General features: G+C 43.8%; 1 protein-coding gene across 1 annotated transcript in view; it reads right to left on the bottom strand.

The window, feature by feature from the left end:
* LOC126147195 (venom carboxylesterase-6-like) overlaps positions 1 to 21,799 on the bottom strand; it is a 110,369-nt gene that overhangs the window by 7,470 nt on the left and 81,100 nt on the right. Inside the window, exons 9-10 of the mRNA XM_049915675.1 lie at positions 16,590 to 16,722; positions 11,756 to 11,876 (exon numbers count right to left, since the gene is read on the bottom strand). Coding sequence (XP_049771632.1) covers positions 11,756 to 11,876; positions 16,590 to 16,722 — 254 coding nt within the window. The remainder of the gene's footprint in view (positions 1 to 11,755; positions 11,877 to 16,589; positions 16,723 to 21,799) is intronic.

Raw genomic sequence — 21,799 nt, 5'->3', positions numbered from 1 at the left:
CCTTTTTGCCTGATTCATTTACTGCATTTTTATATTTTCTCCTTTCATCAATTAAATTCAATATTTCTTCTGTTACCCAAGGATTTCCACTAGTCCTCGTCTTTTTACCTACTTGATCCTCTGCTGCCTTCACTACTTCATCCCTCAGAGCTACCCATTCGTCTTCTAGTGTATTTCTTTCCCCCATTCCTGTCAATTGTCCCCTTATGCTGTCCCTGAAACTCTGTACAACCTCTGGTTCTTTCAGTTTATCCAGGTCCCATCTTCTTAAATTCCCACCTTTTTTCAGTTTCTTCAGTTTTAATCTACAGTTCATAACCAATAGATTGTGGTCAGAGTCCACATCTGCCCCTGGAAATGTCTTACAATTTATAACCTGGTTCCTAAATCTCTGTCATACCATTATATAATCTATCTGAAACCTGTCAGTATCTCCAGGCTTCTTCCATGCATACAATCTTCTTTTATGATTCTTGAACCAAGTGTTAGCTATGATTAAGTTGTGCTCTGTGCAAAATTCTACCAGGCGGCTTCCTCTTTCGTTTGTTACCCCCAATCCATATTCACCTACTATGTTTCCTTCACTCCCTTTTCCTACTGACGAATTCCAGTCACCCATGACTATTAAATTTTCGTCTCCCTTCACTATCTGAATAATTTCTTTTATTTCATCATACATTTTTCTTTCATTAAGTTTAGCAAATTGGAATTCATGTGATTCTTTTTTTTTTTTTTTTGCACAGACCCTCGCCATTTCTAATTCCTTTCCTATGAAATAAATGTAAAGTTGTAGCTATTCAGTCAGTTAACTATCCAATTGTTATTTTTTATACGAATAGTTAGTCATCCATATGATGGAAAATGTTCTCCGTTATACAGCGATCTACGATAGAGTAATTCTATCAGAACTGTAGCGTGTATTCTCAGACGACCAAACGTCGATCGATAAATGGGTTTTAATCCAATTTTGGGTGTGTGGTCAATAACAAAATTCTTACTACTTACGTAAATAAATTTCGTTTATGTTAAAGGTCTCAGATAAAACGCGCATACAATATGTATATTACTGTCAGCGCTGGTAGAAAGCAGTAAGTAAGTTACAACACTGAGAAATCTTTGCAAATGTAAATTTATCTCCTTACAAACGACAACTGCTTAAATGTGGTGCACGCAGAGCATGGCACAACTACTTCTCTGTCTTGCGTTCGTGACGTCGGTTTTAGAAATACGCGTTTGGTGTATTAAACTAGCATTAAAACTTTGACTACGCTATTCGTACCATTAAGGTAAAATAATACAGTTGTAATTGGTTTTTAAATGCCTATAACGTGTAAACAAATGTCGGAGTGTTTCTGAAATGTTTCCCCCCTACTGGTCAGATTTGACGATTACACTAAACAGAGCTTTGTACTACTTGTCTTTCCAATCTTGCACTATGACTTTGTAAATGGACAGTGCCATGCATGTGATTAATATTGCAGTCCTTGACTTTGTCAAAATTGCTAGAAATCACAAACTGATATTAATTTATAGATCAATATTTTAATGGTACTGGGACAGACAGGCATCAGTGTCAACGATATGCCTAGCGAATTCCTGCCTACACGCTATTCTCAGTGCAACAGCCGCCATGAACAGAAAGTGTTTTATGGGTACAGTTACCTAAACAATATTTAGGACACAGTATGATTTTCACCAGTCATTAGGTTGATATGAGCTTATCATCTGGTTTTGAAAGCCAATTAAGTTATTTCCTTGACAGTTCGACGCAGAGATTTTATGTTCGTGTTCAGCGTATTTTGAGACACAACAGTTTCAGGTAAGGTATTAGAAGTCTGACAAGTCTTTCGTAAATGGTGATATTTGAAACAGAATTAACTACCCTAAGAAGTGTTATTGGGACTGGAATGTATATCCAGTGTTTTACAGGAGCTGCGACTTAGTTACTTTATATATATGAAGACGGTATCTCTTCTTTCGGGCGTATACAGATACCATTGGTGATCTTGCAGCTCTCGGAGAATGCAATTACGACGATTAGCTGCTTACAGGCGTTGATAAGTATCAACGGGGACAATTGAAAATGTGTGTCCCTACTGGAACTCGAACCCGTGATCTCCTGCTTACATGGCAGATGCTCTATCGTTTTTTTACATCATTTTGTTCATTATATTCTAGTTGTTCGGGGCGGACGTCCCATGACGCTTGTTCAAGTTCATCATTGACTCATTAACTCTGTTTTTTTTTTTATCACAGAGGGCAGATAACCCTCTGACCGAACACTATGAGCTACCGTGCCGGTGAATCCGACTGAGCCACCGAGGACACGGAGGATAGTGCGACTGCAGGGACTTATCTCTGGCACGCTCCCCATGAGGCCCACATTTCCAGCTTACTGTCCACACACTACATTTGCAGTGCAGATGCACTCACATTGCTCAAACTCTTACGTGAGTCGGTCGATTGACTGCCGCGAGCAATGAGTATAGTGGGCACTGGCACTACAAATGTAGTGTGTGGACAGTAAGCTGGAAGTGTGGGCCTCATGGGGAGCTTGCCAGAGATAAGTCCCTGCAGTCGCACTATCCTCCGTGCCCTCGGTGGCTCAGTCGGATTCACCGGCGCGGTAGCTCAGCGTGTTCGGTCAGAGGGTTATCTGCCCTCTGTGATAAACAAACAGAGATAATGAGTCAATGATGAACTTGACCGGGTGTCATGGGACGTCCGCACTGAACAAACAATACCGAACAAAATGAGTTTAAAAAAAAATCTGATAGAGCGTCTGCCATGTGGACAAGAGATCCTGGGCTCGAGTTGCGGTCGGGGCACACATTTTCAACTCGCCTCGTTGATATTTATTAACCCCTGTAAGCAGCTAATGATCTGGATTTCATTGTAATTTCATTGTTACATCATTGTTCACAAGTTTTTGTAAACATTTGGAGATGTTACAGATTTCTACAGGCGCTTCTCGAGTATTTCCCGCTGTTCATTTCGAATACTTCTTTCTTGTTTCCTACTAATAGAGGTAGACGTAGGCAGTGAGTGTAACAATCCTGACCGGCCGTAGCAGTGTTGCGATAGTGCCTCCACCATCAGCATTATGATTAATGAGCCATACATGGAGAGCAAGTGCGAAATGGACGGTCGGCTGCGCATTAGGCACGTACAGTATGGGTACAGTAAATCTGGAGTGGAAAAAAACGTCATGCACCTTACCTCATCTGGTATAAAACATTGTATCTTTGAAAACTGCTATGTCAAACAGAAGGATCATTCGCTAATGATGACCTTTGAGCAGCGCTATCACAAACAATAATCAAAGGCAATTGTTGTGTCCTCAGTGGCCGAGCGGTTCTAGGCGCTTCAGTCTGGAACCGCGCGACCGCTACGGTCGCAGGTTCGAATCCTGCCTCGGGCATGGATGTGTGTGATGTCCGTGGGTTAGTTAGGTTTAAGTAGTTTTAAGTTCTAGGGGACTGATGACCTCAGAAGTTAAGTCCCATAACGCTCAGAGCCATTTGAACCATTTTTTTTTTTTTTGTGTCCTGCGACTGCGGCGATTTTTCTTTAGTCTAGAAGTCGTAAAGTACAGAGGGTGTCAGAAACGTTAAGCGTCAAAATTACACTGATGGCAGAGGATCCTAAACTAAGTTTCTCTGAGATAAGAAACTAGTGGTCGGAAGTGAATATTTGGCTTCCTGTTTACATAAACAACTTATTCCATATAGACATTTTTTTGGCTCTCAGAATAATGCAAACTGTATAAAGTTTGGTACTGCAGTAGTGGCAGACCTGTAGTCTAGTTTCAGAATCACTAGGCCCATTACTTATGATAGGGCTGTAATCGCTGTTACACTAATACTCTCCAAATTGTAGTATTCATTAGTGGGTGCGTATCAGGGGCAAGTTGACGGGTGCTTGTTGATGAAACCTCCCCGACATACTCCAACTACACGCTCTCATATTCTTCTGTGCGATCGTATCCAGGTCTCAGTCTCGCGCAGTTTTCTGTCCACGACGATTAGGTACAGCCAATTACGATTATGCCTGTAGCAAAACTTTTCTCTATAGGCTCGTTCTGATTTCCGAGAACTATATCCTGGTGCACCTTATATTAAGTGCAATTCCTGCAACAAGTAACGCCCAGTCTTCGATAACGAATTACACTCCTGGAAATTGAAATAAGAACACCGTGAATTCATTGTCCCACGAAGGGGAAACTTTATTGACACATTTCTGGGGTCAGATACATCACATGATCACACTGACAGAACCACAGGCACATAGACACAGGCAACAGAGCATGCACAATGTCGGCACTAGTACAGTGTATATCCACCTTTCGCAGCAATGCAGGCTGCTATTCTCCCATGGAGACGATCGTAGAGATGCTGGATGTAGTCCTGTGGAACGGCTTGCCATACCATTTCCACCTGGCGCCTCAGTTGGACCAGCGTTCGTGCTGGACGTGCAGACTGCGTGAGACGACGCTTCATCCAGTCCCAAACATGCTCAATGGGGGACAGATCCGGAGATCTTGCTGGCCAGGGTAGTTGACTTACACATTCTAGAGCACGTTGGGTGGCACGGGATACATGCGGACGTGCATTGTCCTGTTGGAACAGCAAGTTCTCTTGCCGGTCTAGGAATGGTAGAACGATGGGTTCGATGACGGTTTGGACGTACCGTGCACTATTCAGTGTCCCCTCGACGATCACCAGTGGTGTACGGCCAGTGTAGGAGATCGCTCCCCACACCATGATGCCGGGTGTTGGCCCTGTGTGCCTCGGTCGTATGCAGTCCTGATTGTGGCGCTCACCTGCACGGCGCCAAACACGCATACGACCATCATTGGCACCAAGGCAGAAGCGACTCTCATCGCTGAAGACGACACGTCTCCATTCGTCCCTCCATTCACGCCTGTCGCGACACCACTGGAGGCGGGCTGCACGATGTTGGGGCGTGAGCGGAAGACGGCCTAACGGTGTGCGGGACCGTAGCCCAGCTTCATGGAGACGGTTGCGAATGGTCCTCGCCGATACCCCAGGAGCAACAGTGTCCCTAATTTGCTGGGAAGTGGCGGTGCGGGCCCCTACGGCACTGCGTAGGATCCTACGGTCTTGGCGTGCATCCGTGCGTCGCTGCGGTCCGGTCCCAGGTCGACGGGCACGTGCACCTTCCGCCGACCACTGGCGACAACATCGATGTACTGTGGAGACCTCACGCCCCACGTGTTGAGCAATTCGGCGGTACGTCCACCCGGCCTCCCGCATGCCCACTATACGCCCTCGCTCAAAGTCCGTCAACTGCACATACGGTTCACGTCCACGCTGTCGCGGCATGCTACCAGTGTTAAAGACTGCGATGGAGCTCCGTATGCCACGGCAAACTGGCTGACACTGACGGCGGCGGTGCACAAATGCTGCGCAGCTAGCGCCATTCGACGGCCAACACCGCGGTTCCTGGTGTGTCCGCTGTGCCGTGCGTGTGATCATTGCTTGTACAGCCCTCTCGCAGTGTCCGGAGCAAGTATGGTGGGTCTGACACACCGGTGTCAATGTGTTCTATTTTCCATTTCCAGGAGTGTATAAATTGTGAATAATGGTGGACGCTGCCGCGGACATGTCGCAGTTGATTGTGAATTTTCTCCACTGAAGAACCATCATCGTCAATTAGGCAGGAAAATATTTACAATACTAAAAAAGATAAACAGTTTTGCTAACACGTTCTTCATTCACGTTGTTGACTCAAGAGCTCGCATCTCCTGAAATATTTGAATGAGACAGCGGGCTTCTTATGACAGAGCAATCAGCGTAGCATTCTCCACTATCTGTGTGATTCTGAGACATCCTGTACGTATATAAGAGATATCCTGCGTGATTAAATAAGAGTTACATTTCAATAACGTACATGTGAAATCAGTAGTAAACACAGGCGGAATCTGTAAAATAGGAATGAGTAGCTAAGATTTAGTGCATTGTAGATCCAAATGCCAACTGAATCATACTTACATACAAATTAGGTACTTACGGTTAAATGTAATTTATAATGATTCTAGATGACAGTTCACTGTGAAAAAATATAATTCTTTATCAAAATATTTTTGTTTGTGGTTAAGTTATATGACCAAAATATCCTGTAAAATCCAAGCATAACGTTAGTAAAAAATATAATTAATGAATGAGAAATTTTACCTTTTCATGTCAGCAGTCTTTTAACGGGTTAAACATCATAATCCGTATCTTCCTACTTTGTCCTAATTTTTCTTTATACATACGCAACTACTCGATAAATTCTCTATTAATATTGTAATCTTGGTTTACTAACCTTCTCCATCTACAGCGCTTTCCACTTCAAAGTTAGTAGGTACTACATGATTTAGCCTATTGCCACTGTTGTTCTGTCTGTGCACAGCAACGAGTAATTTGGAACTAAAATTATAGTTCAGGGTGAAGAAATAAAAACTTTGACGTTGCCCATTCTGTCACTAAAAAGGTCTTGGAAGAACACTGGAACGGAGCGTATAGAAAAAGACAGCAGAGATCCAACGAGTAGTAGCGAGTTCCGTCACCGGATGGTTTAACCTGCGCTATAGCGTTACAGAGATGCTGAACACTCTCCACTAGCACACAAGAGAGGCTTTGTGCATCTCGGGGAGGTTTGCTACTGAAATTTCGAGGGGCCGCTTTTGGGGCAGAACCAGAAAACGTATTACTACCTTCCACATCCATTCGCGAAGTGACCACGCCGAGAATATTCAAGAATTTAGAGCTAATACAGAAGCATACCGACAATCCTTCTTCCCACACGCCAGCCCCCAGTGGAACAGGAAAGGGGGAGTCAGTTGGTGCACCAGAAGTACCTTCCGCCACAGTTCGTTACGAGTACTGCTATAGATGAAGATGTATCTTAAAATCAATGAAATTAAAACAAGTGAAATGGAATGCACTCGAATCAAATCAGTAAATGTTAACGGAATAACATTAGGAGATGAGACACTAAAATTAATAGATGAGTTTTGCTATTTGCACTGCAAAACGATTGATGATGGCCGAAATACACATGATACAAAATATACATTGAAAACAGCAAAAACAAAAATTTCTGAAAAATAGGAGTTTGTTAACATCTAATATAAATTTACAAGTTAGGAAATCTTTTCTGACGGTACTTAACTACATTGTAGCCCTATACAGAAGTGAAACCAGGACGATAAACAATCAACAAGAAGAGAGCTGAAGCTTTAGAAATGTGGTACTACAAAATGCTGAATTCTGGGTGGGTGTATCGGGTAACTGAAGAGGAGGTATTGATTTCAATTGGGCACAAAAGCGATATACGGCACAACAAAAATGGATCGCTTAGTACAACACATCGTGAGGTATCAATTTAGTAACTGTAGGGAGAGTCTGGCGATAAAATCTGTAAAGAGAGCGCAAAGGTAGATTAAAGTAAGCAGATTCAAATGGATGTAAGTCATAGCACTTGTTGAGAGATAAAGAGGTTGCACAGGTTCAAACCCGTCTTCGAACTGAAGACCACAACAACAACATACGGTACGCAGCGTGTCTTAGCAAATTACTTATTAAGCCTTCTCTCTGTCAATAGCTACACGTAAAGAACTTACCTCCAATGTTTTTAAAAAATCTGTCTATACCCAGGGAACAACGCTGGAATACCAAACTGAGACTCTTCAAAGCTTCGTTAAGCTGGTTGGCAGTCCTCCTTCCGACTTGTGCAGTATGAACGTACGTCGAGTTTGTAACTGTGACAAGTGTTCGTGCACTATTGTGTTTCTGGTCTTGTAGACGAGCGCAGAATGAAACAAGGCAGAAGATGAAATCCTGCGGGGCACATTGCCGACTTCTCTCTGATAATAAAAAGGGGCTGCCGACCTTAAAATCCTGATGGAAAAGATGGATCACCATTAAAAAAATGTCACATATTCTCACTCAGTCGGACATTTCGGCAATATGTGTGACATTTTCGGGATAGTGACACAGGGAATGTAAATCGGCAAGTGAAGACAAGCACATTCCCTCCTCTTTCATACTAAATTTATGAGATAGCACTTGATCCACTTCTTGATGATCCACGAGAATGGTATTTTATCTGTTAAGCAATCTCTTAACATTGTTCGGTATTACCACTTCCCACATGTATCCAGTTTTTTCTGTTTTTGGTTTTCGCAGAATTAACGGTTCACATCAATACCCAAATTGCGAACTCTTTATATTCTGTCCCTCTATTATCGAACAATAATGGAGAAAATATGTGCACACTAAAAAAAGAAACGACGCACAATGAAGGAAATGTCCGAACGGGACGGAAATCGGTAGATGTGATGTACGTATACAGACAAAAAAAGATTATAGTTTCAGAAAAACTTTGATGTTTTATTCCAGAGAAAGAGCTTCATAAATTGCCCAAGTCAATAACGCGATGGTCCCCCTCTGGTCTGGCACTGATTGGCAGAGTTTTCGATCTCCTTCTGAGACAATCGCGTCTAATTCCAGCTGGCGCGTTACGTCGTCAAAATCCCGAGCTGATTCGCGGCAGCCGGCCGCTGTGGCCGAGCGGTTCTAAGCGCTTCAGTCCGGAACCGCGCGACCGCTACGGTCGCAGGTTATAATCCTGCCTCGAGCATGGATGTGTGTGATGTCCTTAGGTTACTTAGGCTTAAGTAGTTCTAAGTTCTGGGGGACTGATTACCTCAGATGTTAAGTCCCATAGTGCTCAGAGCCATATCAACCATTTTGGTTTGCGGCATTCCTCTGATCCTTATGCAAGCATTGATTGATAGACTTGTTGAATCTCCTCGCTATGGAATTCGTGACAAATTCTGTCCACCTGGAGCGTTAGATCGTCAAAAGTCCCGAGTTAGTCGGCGGACCCCAGAATTCTCCAAACATTCTCAGTTGGGAAGGGGTTCGGCGAACTTGGCTGACCAGGGTAGTATTTGGCGAGCACGAAGACAAGCAATAGAAACTCTTACCTTGTGCGGGTGAGCATTATCTTGCAGATATGTAAGCCGAGGATGGCTTACCATGAAAGACAACAAAGCTGGGCGTAAAACATCGTCGACATACCGCTATGCTGTAAGGATGGCGCTGATGACAACCAATGGGGCTCTGTTGTGAAGTGAAGTGGCACCCCAGACCATCACTCTTGGTTCTGGGGCAGTAAGGGGGGCGACAGTCGGGTTGGTATCTCACCGCTGTTTGGAGCGTCTCATACGAGTCTTCGCTAGTGATTGGTGTTCAATTCAAAGCGGGGCTCATAACTGAAGACAATTCTACTCCAGTCAAAGATGATGTGATGATGATGTTTTGGTTTGTGGAGTGCTCAACTGCGCAATTATCAGCGCCCGTACACATTCCCAACCTTTGCTCATTCGAAACTCGCCACTTTCATGAATGATGATGAAATTATGAGGACAACACAAACATCCAGTCATCTCGAGGCAGGTGAAAATCCCTGACCCCGCCGGGAATCGAACCAGGACCCCGTGCTCGGGAAGCGAGAACGCGACCGCGACACCACGAGCTGCGGACTCCAGTCAAAGAGATTCCAGGCCGAAGACAACCAGGAGTGACGGGGTGTCATTTCGTTTCATAGCAGGACCCCTTTGGCTGTAGTCTGGGGCACCCTCATGTCGACAATATTCTACAGCCCGTCTTTCTGCCCTTCATGGCAAGCCCTCCTGGGCTCATACTTCAGCAAGATGTTTACCGCCCGCACACGGCGAGAGTTCCTACTGCTCTCCAAACAGAGAACATTTGGAGCATTATGGGCGTCTCCTCCAACTACCTCGGAGTTTTTAGGATCTAACACACTAAATGGACAGAATATGGCACTATATCCCTCAGCAGGAGGTCCAACAACTTTATCAACGCCAAGCCGAATAACTGCTTGCATGCGGACCAGAGGTCGACCAATGCGTTATTGGCTTGCTCAGTTTGTGAGGTTCCTCCTCTTGAATAAAACAGCCAGTTTTTCTGTAAGTGTAATTATTTGTTTCTCTGTAGTACATCTCATCTAATGATTTCCACTCATTAGTGTAATGCCTTCGTGGTTCATCTTTTTTTTAATTTTAGTTGTCTTAGACTGTACTATTGAAGGTAAATACGAGACGACTAGCCAGAAGCGTCTATATGCACAGGGTTGTACGGGCCACAAACCCCTCACTGTGGCTACGTAAAGGCTACAAAAAAGGACAGTATACACACAATTAGTTTGCATCAGGTATTCCACAAAAAACGTTTACTGTATAAACCTTTCTTACACAGTATTATTACTGTTACTATTACTATTGTTATTATTATTATTGTTATTGAATAAATGCTTATTGGTTCACGGAAACACATGCAGGCTGCTGAAGCTCACTGACGCAAGGTAAGTACTACAGAATACACAAACCACTGACGACCAAGCCGTGTCGTTCCCCGCAGCCCCATGAACATCTGTCGTCGTGACTCGATTGTTGTGCAAGTTCAAAAGTAACGTGTCATAAGACACGTTATTACTCGGAACTGGAATTCCGCAGCCCCAAAGACATTTACACTGACATTGGTCAAAATAACTAAGTTCTACAAGGACTCGGAATCCCCTTTCCGGATGGAATGTAAGATGGTTAAAAAGAATTTACAAGAACTAACGGTGAGGTGCGAGAGGCATCAGTTCAGTTGGCTGGCCGCAGGAGGATATGGGCAGCGGTCTGTGCATCGCTGGTGTAGAATTTATTTTCTGAGAACTGGCTAACGAAATTTAACAAAAAAATCTAGTCTTGCCAGCTGCGACATAGTCGCGCGCAACTTGAGCTCCGTCTCTACGACCTAACTGCCGATGGAAGCCTAGCATGCCTTCAGTTTTGTGGTCTGCAGCTTCAGCAATGCTCAGCCAGTTAGATGCTGTATGCTATAGCTATCCATTGATGACCGTTACAATGCTCGCCACACTCAACAGTAATTACAATACAACTGAGTTGTTATCTGAAAGGGGTATTGGTTATTACTGTTTGAACGGAAATAATAAATGGTGCATCTCACAAGAATTAATATTTCAAAACTGTGATGTCACCGTTTTAGCGCTATTTAATACATGGTGGGCAAAATACAACAAGCCCAGAAGAAAATTTTTGCGATTTAAGACAAGCAACCCAACTGACAAGCATCTCAACTTAAGCATCCCAAGCTGTGGCCGATGATGTAAGTTGTATTGCCTGCCTTAAGATGCATGAAACCTTTTTCTGTGTCTGGTGTATAAAATACTCGCCGAACAACAGTTATTTATTGCATTATCAAGACAGCTAAAATGTAACAGTGACGCAGCTCCCAGCAGTCCATACACAAAGTGCGTTGTGCACATGCGTGCACGAGAATGTCACGTTTGAACTTTTCCCTATAATTCTATCTTGTGTCCTGTCCAAGACTGTATAATTATCAGCCGGCAGTACCTTTGAAATACCAGTAAGCTGTGCTTGCCATTTTTGACTAAGTGGACTTGGATCCCAGATGCACGAAGTGGCACTATAACCAAAACTGCAAGTAGCTACAGATATCAAACGATACTAAGCTAGTAACGTGTGGGTCGGTATGTCTTTTACTTTTAATTACTTCCTTCTAGAATCACCAACTCATGCAATGGTTATTAGGTTTTAGTCAAACACCTTTTTTTTTCCTTTTAGGAGAGGCATTCTTTGTAGTTTAGGAAGCCTAAGACGTATCAAAGCTGCATGAGAGGCGTTACTTACTTGTATTTAGCGAAATTGGCAAACATAGCTGTCATCTGGTCTCTGATAAGAGCACTATCCGATTTTGGATCGGGTTGGGATGCTGGAAACAGGTACAGTGTATCATCACCATGAGACGCCCCTGAAATAACACAAAGCACGGAACAGTCAAATCATTGATTTCAATGTGCTTACGTCGGGTAAGCGCTAATGTTAATAAGTTAAGCACAATTAAGAAAAGAGGAAATAAGTAACAGGGTAAGTGAATAATCATTGAAAATAACCAACTAAGATGCCTCACAAAGTGAAATAGTATAATCTAATCAATATTCTCTACTTCAAAGTAGAGATGGCGGTTATCGCTGAAACAACCTGAGTTCGGTTGCATCGGTTTGTTTTAGCACCAGTTTAACCTGACTGTTAAAACCGTTCAAAATAACCTATTTCTGAAATAACCTATTTTTGGTCTTTTATTGCTGCTATTTCCTGCAATAAACGTAGAAATCGAACCAAGAATGAAAAATTTTGACTCTCTCAGTTTCAAGATACATAGAATCAAAATCCTCTTTAATACCCTTTTATACCTGTACTAGTAAGCTTTTCTTCTATTTTCTGATCAGTAGAATAAGGTGCTGCATGATTTAAATATTCTGTCACAGCAATAGATACAGAAGCTGAAGATTTATCTACTAGATTCAGGACTGTTCCATCAGCGTCGGCAGTTTGCCGCCGTTGGAAATCTGTGAGAGTGGATATAGCGGTAGATCTTCGCGGCTCCACAGTGATCAAAGGCTCGCTGGCAGCTCAGAACAAGCCCAGAGGTACGGTGCAAGTAAGAAACAAAGGAAAAAGTCAGTAATTGTTGTGACACAGGTTTCAGAAATACGTTGAAATGCCGAAGGTCCGTGTTATATTAGCCGCCATTGTATAGTCCCCATCTCGATTTCGCTGGAAATGTTGCTACAGCTTTATTACGCCTGGGCACCTATCTCCTGCTAGCTGCATCTTTTCTTTGTTTACAAGATATTTGGCTCTTTTTATGATTAAAACGCGATCACACAGGTAAACAGTAGTTCACAAAATACACTATGATGACGGTAGTCATGGGATAGAGATATGCACATACACAGATGGCGATAATACAGGGTGATTCAAAAAGAATACCACAACTTTAGGAATTTAAAACTGCAACGACAAAAGGCAGAGCTAAGCACTATCTGTCGGCGAATTAAGGGAGCTACAAAGTTTCATTTAGTTGTACATTTGTTCGCTTGAGGCGCTGTTGACTAGGCGTCAGCGTCAGTTGATGCTAAGATGGCGACCGCTCAACAGAAAGCTTTTTGTGTTATTGAGTACGGCAGAAGTGAATCGACGACAGTTGTTCAGCGTGCATTTCGAACGAAGTATGGTGTTAAACCTCCTGATAGGTGAACGTTTTCTGTGCCATTTCAGCCAATAAAGTTTTTGGTCCCTTTTTCTTCGAAGGTGCTACTGTAACTGGACTACAGTATCTGGAGATGTTACAGAATTGGCTGTTCCCTCAGCTCGAACAAGAAGCACAACAATTCATATTTCAGCAGGATGGAGCGCCACCACATTGGCACTTATCTGTCCGTAACTACCTGAACGTCAACTACCTGAGGCGATGGATCGGCCGCCAGCACTTCATCAGTGGCCTCCAAGAAGCCCTGATCTTACCCCCTGCGATTTTTTCTTATAGGGGTATGTTAAGGATATGGTGTTTCGGCCACCTCTCCCAGCCACCATTGATGATTTGAAACGAGAAATAACAGCAGCTATCCAAACTGTTACGCCTGATATGCTACAGAGAGTGTGGAACGAGTTGGAGTATCGGGTTGATATTGCTCGAGTGTCTGGAGGGGGCCATATTGAACATCTCTGAACTTGTTTTTGAGTGAAAAAAAACCTTTTTAAATGTAATTTAGTAATTAAGTAATTTTAGTAATGATCTACAACAGAAGGTTATATTATGTTTCTTTCATTAAATACACATTTTTAAAGTTGTGGTATTCTTTTTGAATCACCCTGTATTGTGTACACAAGGTATAAAAGGGCAGTACACTGGTGGATCAGTCATTCGACATGACCTATATCCTTGTAAAAAGAGATCTACGGATGAATAAAGCTACTACTACTACTACTACATCATTTGTACTCAGCTGATTCACGTGGAAAGGTTTCTTATGTGATTATAGCTGCACGACGGAAATTAGCAGACTTTGAACGCGGAACGGTAGTCGGAGCTAGACGCATGGGACACTCACTTTCGAAACTCGTAAGCTAATTCAATATTCCGAGACCCACAGTATCAAGAGTGCGCCGAGAATACCAAATTTCAGGTATTATCTCTGACCACGTACAACGCAATGTCCGACAGTCTTCACTTAACAATCGAGAGTAGCGGCGTTTGCGTGGAGCCGTCCATACGATTAGACAAGCAACACTGCGCGAAATAACCGCAGAAATCAGTGTAGAACTTACGATGAACGTATCCCTCGGGACAGTATGGAGAAATTTGGCGTTAATGGGCTGTGGTAGCAGACGACCGAGGGGCGAGTACGTTTGAGAACAACGCGACGTCGCCTGCAGCTCCTCTCATGGGTTCGCGATAACACGGGCTGGACCCTAGACGACTGGCAAACCATAGCCTGGTCAGTTGAGTCCCGATTTTATTTGATAAGAGTTGATGATAGGGTTCGAGTGTCGCGCTGACCACGTGAAGCCACGGACGCAAATTATCGAGAAGTCACAGTGCAAGCTGGTACTGGCTCCATAATGCTGTGGGGCTGTGTTTATATGGAATGGGCCGGGTCCTCTTGTCCAACAGAACCGATCACTGACTGGAAATAGTTATGTTCGGCTACGTGCTGACCATTTGTAGACATTTACAGGGTGTTTCAAAAATAACCGGTATATTTGAAACGGCAATACAGACTAAACGAGCAGCGATAGAAATACACCGTTTGTTGCAATATGCTTGGGACTACAGTACATTTTCAGGCAGACAAACTTTCGAAATTACAGTAGTTACAATTGTCAACAACAGATGGCGCTGCGGTCTGGAAAACTCTATAGTACGATATTTTCCACATATGCACCATGCGTAGCAATAATATGGCGTAGTCTCTGAATGAAATTACCCGAAACCTTTGACAACGTGTCTGGCGGAATGGCTTCACATGCAGATGAGATGTACTGCTTCAGCTGTTCAATTGTTTCTGGATTCTGGCGGTACACCTGGTCTTTCAAGTGTCCCCACAGAAAGAAGTCACAGGAGTTCATGTCTGGCGAATAGGGAGGCCAAACCTCGCCGCCTCCTATATGTTTCGGATAGCCCAAAGCAATCACACGATCATCGAAATATTCATTCAGGAAATTAAAGACGTCGGCCCTGCGATGTGGCTGGGCACCATCTTGCATAAACCACGAGGTGTTCGCAGTGTCGTCTAAGGCAGTTTGTACCGCCACAAATTCACGAAGAATGTCCAGATAGCGTGATGCAGTAACCGTTTCGGATCTGAAAAATGGGCCAATGATTCGTTTGGAAGAAATGGCGGCCCAGACCAGTACTTTTTGAGGATGCAGGGACGTGGGGACTGCAACATGGGGCTTTTCGGTTCCCCATATGCGCCAGTTCTGTTTATTGACGAAGCTGTCCAGGTAAAAATAAGCTTCGTCAGTAAACCAAATGCTGCCCACATGCATATCGCCGTCATCAATCCTGTGCACTATATCGTTAGCGAATGTCTCTCGTGCAGCAATGGTAGCAGCGCTGAGGGGTTGCCGCGTTTGAATTTTGTATGGATAGAGGTGTAAACTCTGGCGCATGAGACGATACGTGGACGTTGACGTCATTTGGACCGCAGCTGCAACACGGCGAACGGAAACCCGAGGCCGCTGTTGGATCACCTGCTGCACTAGCTGCGCGTTGCCCTCTGTGGTTGCTGTACGCAGTCGCCCTACCTTTCCAGCACGTTCATCCGTCACGTTCCCAGTCCGTTGAAATTTTTCAAACAGATCCTTTAATGTATCACTTTTCGGTCCTTTGGTTACATTAAACCTCCGTTGAAAACTTCGTCTTGTTGCAACAACACTGTGTTCTAGGCGGTGGAATTCCAACACCAGAAAAATCCTCTGTTCTAAGGAATAAACCATGTTGTCTACAGCACACTTGCACGTTGTGAACAGCACACGCTTACAGCAGAAAGACGACGTACAGAATGGCGCACCCACAGACTGCGTTGCCTTCTATATCTTTCACATCACTTGCAGCGCCAGCTGTTGTTGAAAATTGTAACTACTGTAATTTCGAAAGTTTGTCTGCCTGAAAATGTACTGTTGTCCCAAGCATATTGCAACAAACGGTGTATTTCTATCGCTGTTCGTTTAGTTTTTATTGCCGTTTCAAATATACCGGTCATTTTTGAAACACCCTGTATGTACTTCATGTTTCGAAAGAACGATGGAATTTTTATGGATGACAATGCGCTATGTTAGCGAATCACAATTGTTCTCAGTTGGTTTGGACATTTCAAGAGAACGATCTGGCCACCCATATCTCCCGACATGCATTCCATCGAACATTTATGAGACACAATCGAGAGGTCTGTTCGTGCACAGACTCCTGCGTCGGCAACGCTTTCGCAGTAGTAGACGGCTGTAGAGGCAGCATGGCTCAATATTTCTGCAGGGGACTTCCAAGGACTTGTTGAGTCCATGCCACGTCGAGCTGCTGCACCATGCCTGGCAAAAGAATGTCCAACATTATATTAGAAGGTATGCCATAAGTTTTGTCGCCTCAGTGTAGTGCCGCAGTAATGGATGCTTCTCCTACCTGGACCTCCAGGATACTGGCTGAGAGCGCCGTTGAACGCAAACTCGTAGTAGAACACCGGCTCCGAGGAATAGCGGGCCATGCTTCTGGTAACGGTGTCCACCCCTTCCACGAAGAAAAGGTGTGAATTGAACTGAAAAACGTAAACGTTGGAAAGACAAACACAATATACTTATTATTGAATAAAATATAATCTTATCAGCTTAATGTAATTGAACTTTGTAGGTGATATACTAGGCAAGCAAAACTCTCCAGACATCAAACTACATGTCTAAATGTAAATAACGGGAGGCCCAATGAGTCAGCCTCATATACATCTTTCCGTTCTGAATGACTCAACGCACAGAATTAATTGAGTGTTTATAAACTGTGGCTGTAGGTGTCCATAACATTCGGTATTATATCAGGTAGATTTCACAGTAGTCGCGCGTACCCAACCACTTCAACAGAAGACGTTATGAATTGGAAAATAACGTAAGAGCTAAATTTAATGTTTACAACACAGGGTCAAGGAATTTAACTGACAGTGAGAATGGAAGTCTAATGCCAGCTGCACGGACTATTAATTAAAGTTCCTTCTCAGGTATTAGAGAGAAATTCGATTGCATATCGTGTCTGAATTTCACATCTATGTGAACTATATATCGGCAACTAAACTCCATTTTTATGGTTGTACAGCAGCCCGAAGCCAAAAAATACATCTCGAAAGAATAATGCCACTGACACTGATACGAGGTCAGTTCAGTAAATAATAACCCGGAATATTTTTTTTTTTTCGTGACATGGTCTCCACCACATTCTAAGGCCTTACACCAATTTTGTCTAAGATCTGGTTTTTGCTGTTCGTAAAAGTTCGCGTCCTGTGCCCATATCTTAGTTTTTACAGAATCATTCACGCTCATCATCATCTTCTAAGTGTGTTTCACATAGAGAATGAAGAGCAATTGTGCCAAGTCTGGGCTGTAGGGTGGATGCGCCAGTGATGTCGAATCCAATTTGGCGTTATGTTCCTGGCTTCTGAGACTTGTGTCCGAGCGTGGATTCCCAGGAGCAACATTTCTTTTGAATTCTTCTCAGACAGTAGACGTCGGAAACGATTCGTGAGTTTTTTTCAGCGTCTAGTCATGTCTCTCAATAAATGAGTGATCCTTTTGGCAATAAATCCTTGAGAAAATGACCATCACTGTCCCAAAACAGTCATCAGGACATTGTCAGCAGAGGAAACTGCCTTGAATTTGCTTCTTTCTTGGGAAATGGGTGTGACGTCGTTCCAGAGACTGCTCTTGTTTCCAGCCCAGTGATGCACCCAGGTTTCGTTACCTGTAACGATGCGTGGCAGAAAGGTCTCTCCATTAATCTTAAACTGCTCCAACAGTTCAGATGAAACAGTTTCTCTTGAATCTTGAGTTCTTATGTGAGCATTCGTGGAACCCATCTCGAATATTTCTCTGAATATTCAAGACATCCAATGCTCACCAAAAGCAGCAGAGCCAATTGCCGAGTTGTGTTGTGTCTGCCTGCATGAATAATGGCGTCCGCGCCGTTCACGATGTCGCGAGCAGTGGCTGTGATAAGACATTCCGATCATTGAGCTCAATTACTACTTTTCATGGCGTTTTAACTATCTTTGTCATCACCCAACACTACTACACTTAACTATGTCATTACCATACAAATCCTTATCGATGTTCACCATCGCTTCTTTTTCCGCATCCTAGCAAGTTCTAGCAAATAGTGTCATCGATAGACACCATTTTGATGGTTCACTACCAATCTGTCATCTATAGGAAATGTTCAGTGGTTTGCACGGATGAAAAAAGAAGGTAAATTTAAAACATTGCAGCCGTCCGAACACTCGTGATACACAGTTACTCCATCATTGGTACTCAAGCCGGCTTCCTCAGAGTCTGTCACCAGAGCACTAGCTCGCATTGGCGGTATCCGCTACGATCGCTTACGGTGTCACGGTTGATGAAAAAGAAGTTTGCCTGCTTATACAGTGGTTATATACGGGGTATTCAAAAAGTCTCTCCGCAGTGCCGTATGATTATTAGCCGCGCGTGCCGTGTAATTGTTCGCCTGCCTCAGTTACTTCCTTCAAGTGGACTCTCCCAACATTCCACTCTTTCGTTTATCTCAGCCGCGTCAGTAGTATCGTTGGTGTGTGTTGTTACGTGTTGATGTGAACGTTTAAGTTTAGTTCCTTTGTTCGTATGTTTCGTTTTTGTCACTGTTAAAATGCTAACCACTGAAGAACGTGTGTTTTTAGTCGAACAAGTGGTCAAAGCTGGCGGTAAATACACAGTTTCAGTTCGTCAAACATTTATGTCAGTTTTGCCGGAGACGACACTCTCACATCGCGATACTGTGCGAGATTTGATTAACGAATTTCGAAGTACGGGTTCAGTGACAGATACACCGAAAAGCGTTTTCTCTGATGATAAACTACTCGATATTTCCGATAAAATATCCATGAGTCCGAACAAGTCAGTAAGAAAACTCGCCCAGGAAATCGATGTTAGTGTCGGAACGGACCACACAGTTGTAAAGAAAAAAATTAGAACTTTTCCCAGACAAAGTGACAGTCGTGCAAGAACTGAAAAATACTGATCATGGCAAGAGACTGCATTATTGTCAATGGTTCAAAAATTTCGTTCAACAAAATGGAAGGGATATTCTTAATGAAACGTTTTCCGCTGATGAATCGTGGTTTCATTTAAATGGTTCAAATGGCTCTGAGCACTATGGGACTCTGAGGTCATCAGTCCCCTAGAACTTAGAACTACTTAAACCTAACTAACCTAAGAACATCACACACATCCATGCCCGAGGTAGGATTCGAAAAATGGCTCTGAGCACTATGGGACTATGGGACTGCTCTGGTCATCAGTCCCCTAGAACTTAGAACTACTTAAACTTAACTAACCTAAGGACATCACACACACCCATGCCCGAGGCAGGATTCGAACCTGCGACCGTAGCGGTCACGCGGTTCCAGACTGTAGCGCCCAGAACCGCTCGGCCACTCCGACCGGCTGCAGGATTCGAACCTGCGACCGTAGCGGTCTCGCGGTTACAGACTGTAGCGCCTAGAACCGCTCGGCCACCACCGCCGGCTGGTTTCAATTATCCGGGTATATAAACTCGCAAAATTCTCATATGTGAAGTACTGCAAATCCATTGTGTTTTCATGAGGAACCACTTCATTCTGTGAAAATAGGTGTCTGGATTGCAATTTCTAGACGTCGGATTGTGGGTCCCATCTTTTTCAACGAAACAATAAATGCACAACGATACTGCAGTGATATTTTGTACTCATTCATAGTAGTATTTGTGCTAAGTGAAATACTGAATGGTTATTTTCAACAAGATGGTGCAACCGCGAATATAGCTCGTGTTTCAATGTCACTGCTTGCTGATGTTTTTGGTGATCGCATAATTTCACAGGGACTTTGGCCTCCACGATCGCCTGACCTAACACCACCTGACTTTTTCGTCTGGGTTGCAGCGAAAGCAACTGTCTATAAAAACCGTCCAAAATCCATCGATGAATTGAAAACTGCAATATACACTTTCACTGCTTCTGTTACAGAAGAAATGTTACACCCTGTGTTTGGAACATGATTGTATGAACTGAATTGTGTATTCAACAACAGGGGGGACACTTTCAACATTTAATGTGAAAATTTATTAGTAAAAATGAATATTCAATAAATTAATAACTTGTATATCACTGAGATTAATTTCGGTGTATTCACTGCGGCGTACGGCACGTGAGGCGGCCGCAATGGCCGAGCGGTTCTAGGCGCTTCAGTCTGGAACCGCAGACCGCTGCGGTCGCACGTTCGAATCCTGCCTCGGCCATGGATGTTTATGATATCCTTAGGTTAGTAGCTCTAAGTTCTAGAGTACTGGTGACCTCAGATGTTAAGTCCCATAGTGCTCAGAGCCTTTGGAACGGCATACGCGGCTAACAATCATACGGGACTGCGGAGAGACTTTTTGAACACCTCGTATTAATAACGTAATAACTCCCAGAAGTCCATGCTGAAACGAGAATAATTTGATTTTGTTACTAAATCTAACGTAATTACTCCCAGAAGTACATGCTGAAACGAGAAGAATTTTATTCTATTACGAAATCGAGTCACACTAATGCTACCACCGCGTGTGTTTGAAGTTCACGTGCAATAACCACTCACATCATACGGCATGTGACACCACTAGCAGTGGAGGGTATATAAAGTGTCTCGGGGGAGAGTGGGGGGGGGGGGGTGCGGAGAAACACTGCAGTCGTTGTCGTAATACAGAAATGGAGAAATTTTCCTGATCTCCAAAAGTGCATGATCATTGGCTTTCGGAACAAGGGTAGAAGCATTTTCTAAACGGCTAAGTTTGTAACGGTTCGTATTCCGCCTTCATTAACGTATACGGTGCATACAAAATGGCGCTACCCAAAACAGGCGCCGAGGCAGCTGTGGTGGACAACGCGCCATAGATGTCAGCGGTGAACGACGGCTGCGGAGATGTATACGGGCGAATAGATGTGCCACTGTTGCGCAGCTGACCGCGCAGATAAACCAGGAGTCTAACAACATGTCTTCTCAACGGCCGTTCAGCGAACGCTGCTGCGTATGGGCATCCGCATCAGGCGCATTGTTCATGAACCCATGCTGACTGCAGTTCGTCACTGACGAAGGCTGGAATTCGCACGCCAGTACCGTAACTGAACTGCCACTTAGTAGGCACAGGTTGCCTTCGTAGATGAACCATGTTTTATACTCCATCAGACAGATGGCAGTTGGCGCATCTGGGAAATATTTTCGCAGCATTCCCTTGGTGATCTCGTCATTCTCTAAGACACAATGGATCAACATAGGTAGCATCTATACATGTGGTCAACGTCCAAACCTACATGCAGTTTGTTTCTCCTCGGCACGATGGTACCTACCAGCTGAACAATGCAACGTGTTTCACAACTTCCGGTGGACGCGCGTTGTTCCATGAGCACAATGATGATTTTATCGTACTTCCCTAGTCACCATACTCCCCGGATTTAACCACAATCGAGAATCTGTTGGACCACTTCGATCGGGTTATTTGAGCGATGGATCCTCAACAGAGAAACCTAGCATAACTGGCCATGGTACTGGAATGGACATGCCTCTACGTCACTGTCCGTTCTCTCCAGAACCTCACTTACTCTTCCC

This window comes from Schistocerca cancellata, chromosome 2, assembly GCF_023864275.1.
Source record: "Schistocerca cancellata isolate TAMUIC-IGC-003103 chromosome 2, iqSchCanc2.1, whole genome shotgun sequence".
NCBI lineage: Eukaryota > Metazoa > Arthropoda > Insecta > Orthoptera > Acrididae > Schistocerca > Schistocerca cancellata.
The sequence above is the reverse complement of the archived record's forward strand: the minus strand, read 5'-3'. Positions and strand labels throughout refer to the sequence as shown.